Source organism: Schistocerca nitens, chromosome 3 (genome assembly GCF_023898315.1).
Source record: "Schistocerca nitens isolate TAMUIC-IGC-003100 chromosome 3, iqSchNite1.1, whole genome shotgun sequence".
Classification (NCBI taxonomy): domain Eukaryota; kingdom Metazoa; phylum Arthropoda; class Insecta; order Orthoptera; family Acrididae; genus Schistocerca; species Schistocerca nitens.
This window is the reverse complement of record NC_064616.1, coordinates 137,890,463-137,899,113: the sequence shown is the minus strand read 5'-3', so window position 1 is coordinate 137,899,113 and position 8,651 is coordinate 137,890,463. Positions and strand designations below refer to the sequence as shown.

At 44.7% G+C, this 8,651-nt stretch overlaps 1 protein-coding gene across 1 annotated transcript in view; it reads left to right on the top strand.

Annotated features, from left to right (window-relative positions):
* Positions 1-209: 209 nt before the first annotated feature.
* The window catches only part of LOC126249106 (uncharacterized), a 73,349-nt gene continuing 64,907 nt past the window's right edge, over positions 210-8,651 (top strand). Inside the window, exon 1 of the mRNA XM_049950756.1 lies at positions 210-1,079. Coding sequence (XP_049806713.1) covers positions 210-1,079 — 870 coding nt within the window. The remainder of the gene's footprint in view (positions 1,080-8,651) is intronic.

Here is an 8,651-nt window from a genome sequence, read left to right as displayed (position 1 = left end):
CCATCACAGAAATGGCCCACAGGTATCCTACCCGAGGCTAACCACCCAGCACTTTACGCTGGCGATTTTAACTCTCAGCACACCAGATGGGGATACCCGAGATCCACAGCTGAAGGGACTGGACTAAGTGACTGGGCAGACAACCGGGACCTACACCTCCTTTTCGACCCCAAGGACACAGCGACCTTCAAACCAAGGCGTGGGGCACAATGTCAACACCTGACCTGACCTTCGTCACACGTGGAGCAACAGGTACACCCGTGCGAGCTATAAGAAGGGTCCTCAAGGCGTTCCCCCGAAGCCAGCACAATCCAGTAATAGTGGAGATCGGACTATCAATCCCAGTCATAAAAAGCCTCCCAATCCCCCGGTGGAACCTGAGGAAAGCTGACTGGAATAAATACCGATCCTATGTTGAGAAAACGATAAACCGGATACCACCAAAACCCGATAACTACAAAAGATTCGTAAACTTAGTACAAAAAGCGGCCCTAAATGCAATTCCACGAGGATCGAGAAAGGAATACACCCCCTGCTGGACGAAAGAGTGTGAAACACTACTGGAGGAATATGAGAAGACCGGGGACGAGGAGACTGCAGACCAACTGGTCAACGCCATGAATGAGGATCGTAGGAGTAGATGGAAGGAGGCGATGGAGAATCTAGATTTTACCCACTCCAGCAGGAAGAGCTGGGGCCTGCTGAGGAAATTAGGCGGTGCCACAGCGCCTAACAGGCCGACTCTTGGAACCAGCGCATCTGAGATTGCAGCTGTCCTGAAACAGACCTCCAAAATCCAGCTAAAAACAGCCAAAAAGAGAGAAATTTCCCAAGAGCTAAGCAGTTTATTGCTTAATAACCCAACCAACATGGGCATTGTAAAAGAAGTGGAGACAGAAGAGATATCCCAGGCCTTGAAGCTAATGAAGACAGGAAAAGCAGCCGGACCTGACAACATCCTACCAGAACTCTTAAAGGAATTGGGAACTTTAGGAAGAAGGTGGCTGGCCAAACTTTGTACGGAATGCATAAGCATGGGGGTTGTGCCGAAGGAATGGAAAGAAGCAAAAGTCATCGCAGTGCTGAAACCCGGAAAGACTGGAGATAATCCTAGGAATTACAGACCAATATCCCTGCTATGTACCTCCTATAAATTATTCGAGAGAATATTGCTGACTAGATTAACTCCATACATCGAAGCCAACCTCCCAACATACCAAGCGGGTTTCCGAGCAGGTAGAAACTGCTGCGATCAAGTGCTGTCCCTCACAACCTATATTGAGAAAGGCTTCCAGAACAAGATGAAAACTGGCCTGGTCCTCATAGACCTCACATCAGCTTACGACACAGTATGGATTGAAGGGTTACTGCTTAAGCTAACTAGATTCATAAATTGCAAGCAGACTTACAAACTACTCAAGAACATACTAACGAACAGGAAAATCAAGGTCTCACTCCATGGCACGAACAGTAAGAGCATGGTTCTGAATAATGGTCTGCCACAGGGTTCAGCACTAGCACCCGCTCTCTTCAATCTATACATAGCTGACTTGCCAGAAACTAAATCACGCAAATTTGCATATGCAGATGACCTGGCCATCGCATATCAGAGTAAAAACTACAACGATCTCGACGAAACACTGAATGCAGACCTTGAAGTCCTGAACACCTATTACTCCAAGTGGCACCTACTTCCCAACCCCAACAAAACAACCAGCACTATAATGCACCTCAACAACAGAGAGACACACAGAAAATTACAGATCTTTTCGAATGGCCAAAGCATAAGACATGACAATAAGCCTAAATATTTGGGAGTGAGACCGGACCCTAACGTACAGCTCACACCTCGAAGACACAAAGCAAAAACTAAAATCCCGCAATGCTATCCTTTCAAAACTGGCTGGAACAACATGGGGATGTGGAGCGAGCACTTTGAGAACTTCAGCACTAGCCCTTGTCTACAGTGTAGCTGAATACTGTTCACCAGTCTGGAGGAGAAGTGCACACGTATCTAAAGTGGATGTCCAGCTGAGGGAGACAATGCGAATAATCTCGGGAACACTCAGGGCCACCCCCTGTGCATGGCTTCCTGTACTAGCGAACATAGAGCCTCCAGAAATCAGGCGATCACAGCTAACCCTAAAAACCTACAGGAAAATTATAGACAACCCGGACCTCCCTATCCACCAAGACCTGACACCGACAAACAGGCTTAAATCCAGATCACCCTTTTGGAAAATCGGTGAAGAACTACAAGCATTTGAGCCGAGAACGGCCTGGAACGAAGTATGGTCGGCAAGTGAATTTAAGAACAAAAATTTAGTACACGATCCGAACAAGAAGATTGATGGCTTCAACCTACCAAGAAGAGTGTGGACAGCTCTAAACCGGGTCAGAACGAGTGTTGGGAGATGTAAACACCTGAGGAACAAGTGGGGCCTGGCAGACAGCGCTGTATGTGAGTGCGGAGAAATACAGACAATGGACCATCTACTCGTGTGCAAAGTGTATGGCTATGGTGGTGAACTCATGGACATACATAGACTCAGTGACTCAGCCATAGAGTGGCTCAAAAACATATCTAATATAGTGTAGAATTATATTGTTTTCTTTTTTAGTATATAGTGATAAGAATATTGTAAATTATGCCTCTGTGATGCCGAACGAGTAAATAATGTAGAGCTGTGAAATCGCTTCAATCATTTGTAATAACCCTGTATATACACTACTGGTAATTAAAAGTGCTACACCAAGAAGAAATGCAGATGATAAACAGGTATTCATTGGACAAATATATTACACTAGAACTGACATGTGATTAAATTTTAACGCAATTTTGGTGCATAGATCCTGAGAAATCAGTACCCAGAACAACCACCTCTGGCCGTAATAACGGCCTTGATACGCCTGGGCATTGAGTCAAACAAAGCTTGGGTGACGTGTACAAGTACAGCTGCCCATGCAGCTTCAACACGATACCACAGTTCATCAAGAATAGTGACTGGCGTATTGTGAAGAGCCAGTTGCTCGCCCACCATTCACCAGACGTTTTCAGTTGGTGAGAGATCTGGAGAATTTGCTGTCCAGGGCAGCAGTTGAACATTTTCTGTATCCAGAAAGGCCCATACAGGACTTAACATGCGGTCGTGCATTATCCTGCTGAAATGTAGGGTTTCGCAGGGATCGAATGAAGGGTAGAGCCACGGGTCGTAACATCTGAAATGTAACGTCCACTGTTCAAAGCGCCATCAATGCTAACAAGAGGTGACCGAGACGTGTAACCAGTGGCACCCCATACCATCACGCCGGGGGATACGCCAGTATGGCGATGACGAATACATGCTTCCAATGCGCGTTCACCGCGATGTCGCCAAACACGGATGCGACCATCATGATGCTGTAAACAGAACCTGGATTCATCCGAAAAACTGACGTTTTGTCATTCGTGCACCCAGGTTCGTCGTTGAGTACACCATCGCAGGCGCTCCTGTCTGTGATGCAGCCTCAAGGGTAACCGCAGCCATGGTCTCCGAGCTAATAGTCCATGCTGCCGCAAACGTCGTAGAACTGTTCGTGCAGATGGTTGTTGTCTTGCAAACGTCCCCATCTGTTCACTCAGGGATCGAGACGTGGCTGCACAATCTGTTACAGCCATACTTAGAACTGTTCGTGCAGATGGTTGTTGTCTTGCAAACGTCCCCATCTGTTCACTCAGGGATCGAGACGTGGCTGCATAATCTGTTACAGCCATGCCGATAAGATGCCTGTCATCTCGACTGCTAGTGATACTAGGCCGTTCGGATCCAGCACGGTGTTCCGTATTACCCTCTTGAACCCACCGATTCCATATTCTGCTAACGGTCATTGGATCTCGACCAGCGCGAGCAGCAATGTCGCGATGCGATAAACCGCAATCGCGATAGGCTACAATCCGACCTTTATCAAAGTCGGAAACGTGATGGTACGCATTTCTCCTCCTTACGCGAGGCATCACAACAACGTTTCACCAGGCAACGCCGGTCAACTGCTGTTTGTGCATGAGAAATCGGTTGGAAACTTTCCTCATGTCAGCACGTTGTAGGTGTCGCCACCGTCGCCAACCTTGTGTGAATACTCTGAAAAGCTAATCATTTTCATATCATAGCATCTTGTTTCTGTCGGTTAAATTTCGCATCTGTAGCACGTCATCTTCGTGGTGTAGCAATTTTAATGGCCAGTAGTGTACATATATGATCTGGCAGACAGGGTTGTTTGTTTGTTTGTTTTCTTTTGTTTTGTTTTAGGGCGCAAAAAACAACTGAGATCATACGCGCCCAACTCAAAACCATAGAAGGCAAACACAGAGACAAGGGAAACGGCTATATGTCAGTCCGAATGGAAAGAATAGGAGACATCTAAACAAGGCACGGGGGAAACAGGGCTAAAAAAACACCATACAAAAATGATGATCCAAAACTAAAAATTAAATGGCCTTCACCATATTGCTTCGGCGGATAAACTGTAAAATGCGGGTGACAGCACGCGCGTCAATTGCTAAAAACAGCTAATAAATCAGATGGAAAACCCAAGATGGAACGTAAATTAGTAAAAAAGGGCATTCCAACAGGTAGTGGCGGACTGTTAAAATTTGGGCGCAATGCGTACAAAGTGGTGCGGCAGCGCAATTGAGCAATTGACGGCAGTGCCCAATACGCAGCCGAGTTCAAATAATCTCCTCCCGGCGGGCAGACAGGGTGGGCAGCAATCTGCGATTGTTCGCTGATGATGATGTGGTGTACGGGAAGGTGTCGAAAACAACTAACTGTAGTCTGATACGGGATGACCTAAAAAATATTCTAGTTGATGTGATTAATGGCAGCTGGCTCTTAAATTTTTCTTCATTAAGTGAATGCCGATGAGTAGGAAAACGAAACCCGTAATGTTCGGATACATTACTAGTAGTTTGCTGCTTCTCAGTACTTTTGAGACGAACTGAGGATCGAGAAGAAGCGACTCCGGTCTCGTAAACTGACATACGGCCTAGAGAGCGGAGTGCTGACAACATGCTCCTCCATATCCGCATCCAGTGACGCCTGTGGGCTGAGGATCACACGGCGGCCGGTCGGTACCGTTGAGCCTTCATGGCCTGTTTTTTTCCACCTTAGATTTCAATAGCACTCTTGAACCAGTCTCTTATTTCCGTCATTATATGAGACGGAAAACCTTGCAGATTCCCAACCTTCCGTTGTGCTCCATTTGTCGCCACAGAAGAATGCCCGTCTCATGGCAATCACACGTTTTTAACTTGATTCACATACCACCTCAAATACATCGCGACCTGTGATTGTACAATCCATAGGTATGACATCTAGTAGCGTCTCGAAAACCAGTAGTTCCGTGTCTCAACACCCCGCACAAATACTACAAGCTACACATAGTCTGTTACATCGGTGGTTTCCTCAGGTGCTAACGAATAAGCGACAAAAGTCTGACCTTTGTCCTTCGCTTCGTTTCCCAGATTTGCGCCCATATCTCCGATCTGACTGGAAACTGTATGCTTGGAGAGGCAAACTACATCAAATTTCTTTACGTATCCTGCCGTTACGCGCTCTAGGACATCAGGCAACCACGATTTGAACAGCGTTTGGAAATGGTGCTCCACTTATTGCAATGCTGTGTGCAACACCGTTGCTTGCTCGTGATGCCGCAACGACTGAACGTTCCTCCTCCTAAGAGATATCGAATTAATTGCATGAAAGGCTTGTAAAACTTGAAACTGATGCATATGAAGAACAGTCAGCTCTGCGTTATAGTTTTTTCCCTGCTTCTAAATTACCCGTCGCTGTACTTGGCCCTTCAGTGCGCTGACGAAGTGCTTTCTTGCAACGCCGTCCAGCTTATCAAAATGCGCGGCGTGAAGGGACACGTAGTAACGCTGAATACTGCACCTCTTCACTATACTAAGCAAGAATTTTTAAGCCTCATATAGAGCTAGAGACAAAGTCACGAATCGTATCTCAACAGTCCCCGCACGAAGTCTACAATTTCGGAGTCAGCTACACAACAGGAATCGGGAATTGTTAAAAAAATGGATTATAACTGGTCTCAAGCGGCAATTATCAGATAAGTAACAATGACGGTACGGAATTATTTGTTATAATATGTGGTATTAGTATGCGGATGGGGGGAATATTAATTTACAGACTATGTACACGTAGGATTTTTAGACAGCGTTAGAAAGAATCCTAACATTCGTATGCATATATAATTGACCCTTACTTATACTATATGAGGGATATTAGTGTTCTGTACAGAATAAATTGAGAAATAAAATAAAACTTCTTTATATGATTCAGCCTATAACAGTGAAAGAGGGACAATATAACATTATTACTAAAATATCGTAAATTTTTCTACTCCACATTTTATTCGAAGCAAGTCATAATTTATAGCTGATGCATTGGGTAACTACAATTATGAAGTCTCCAGTGGTATGTCACATACGAAGTAAGTGCAACATCCCTGTTTTACACCCTATACAGATAATACTCTATTGGCTGGAACCGCGAATTGGTACCAACTGCAATCGTAAATTTTACGAGGGTTTAGTAATCTAGGGTTAAGATTCTGTCTTCGTCGCAGTCCACGCGTCGACTTCCCCTGGATTCCATGCCTTGTAGTGAAGGTTGGGCGGTCACCAAACCAGGTTGAATTTTTTGGAGGGGGACCATGTTTTTTATTCGCTCAGTTTGTGTGTGTTCCCTTGTTGTGAATGATGCGGAGCATTTGGCCAAAAAATACGAAATATCTCCTTTTGCTTCTATTTCTGTCGTATTGGCTTGCCACATCCCAAAGGTATGGGAGAGCTTGAAAATTTTCAATTCTTTTAAATGTTGTCTTCACGGCAGGCAAATAGGAACTGACTCTGAAAAAGATACAGACTACAACAAGTCGTGCAACATTGTCTGAAGTCTCAGGTTCCACTTGCAGACGGGCAACATGCGACAATGTTGCGCGACTTATTGTAGTGTGTACCTTTTCCGAGTCAGTTTCTACTTGCTTTCCGTGGAGACTATATTGAGAATAATTAAAGATTTTCAGGCCGCCCCACGTCTTTAGGATGTGATATCCCAGTACTACAGAAACAGAAGCAAAAGTATGTAGGCTATGGGGCATTTGGCCAAAAAATACGAAATGTCGAAATAAGACAGGGAGTAAGCCACACAATTCCAAATCACAATTGAGGAACAACACAAAAAGCAGTGCGAGTAAGAAAAAAATAGAACGTGCTTGTTCTCCGGAAAAAAAACTGACGGTACCGAGTAGAAACGAGGTGATCAGAATAAAACAACTGTTAAATCAAACTACTACTAGACAAATGCGAGCGGGAGGGTATCGGAACCACAACAACGTAAAAGGCTAAAAAAGGGGAAAAATTGCAGGAGAATGCTTTTAAACGGATCACCTGGTGACGTACGAGGTGTGGCTGGAAAAAAACCGGACTAGTACTGGTGAAACAATAAAACGAATGCAATAAGGCTGAAAGTCGCGTGGCCTGTTACGTGACTCTCGCTCCGCCTACTGCTCGAGTTTCATCTGCCTCGTGCACTCAGTCTGCCCGTGGCGTCTGTTTTAAGTAGTTGACGTTTTGTCTGTGCGTCGGAAAATGTTGAGTGTACAGAAAGAACAGCGTGTTAACATCAAATTTTGTTTCAAACTCGGAAAATCTGCAAGTGAAACGTTTGTAATGTTACAACAAGTGTACGGCGATGATTGTTTATCGCGAACACAAGTGTTTGAGTGGTTTAAACGATTTAAAGATGACCGCGAAGACACCAGTGATGACACTCGCACTGGCAGACCATTGTCAGCAAAAACTGATGCAAACATTGAAAAAATCGGTAAACTTGTTCGACAAGATCGCCGTTTAACAATCAGAGCAGTGTCTGAGTTAACAGGAGTTGACAAGGAAAGTGTTAGGCAGATTCTTCATGAAAGTTTCAACATGAACAAAGTGTGTTCAAAAATGGTTCCAAAGTGTCTCACAATTGAACAGAAGGAACGCCGAAGAATGATTTGTTCTGACATCCTGGAAAACATTGAAAGTGATCCCACCTTCTTACAAAATGTTATTACTTGCGATGAATCGTGGTTTTTTACTTACGATCCCGAAACTAAACGCCAATCGATGCATTGGAAAACTCCTGGTTCTCCACGACAAAAAAAAGCACGAATGTCAAAATCGAAATTCAAGGCAATGATGATTGTTTTTTTTTTGACATCAAAGGGATTGTGCACATTGATTGGGTACCAGAGGGACAAACAGTGAATCAGCATTACTACATTAGCGTCCTGGCTACCCTACGTGAGCGAGTACGGAGAAAACGGAACGATTTGTGGAGAAAAAAGTCATGGATCCTTCACCAAGACAATGCCCCAGCTCACAGTGCGTTGTCAGTGAAGACGTTTTTGGCAAAACACAACATTCCCATCTTAGATCATCCACCCTACTCACCTAATTTGGCCCCCTGTGACTTTTTCTTTTCCCTAAAGTCAAGTCAGCTTTGAAAGGAACTAGATTTGAGACTGTTGAAGCAGTAAAAGAAAAAGCGACGGAAGTAATGTATGGACTTACCGAAAATGATCTGCAGCATTGCTATGAACAGTGG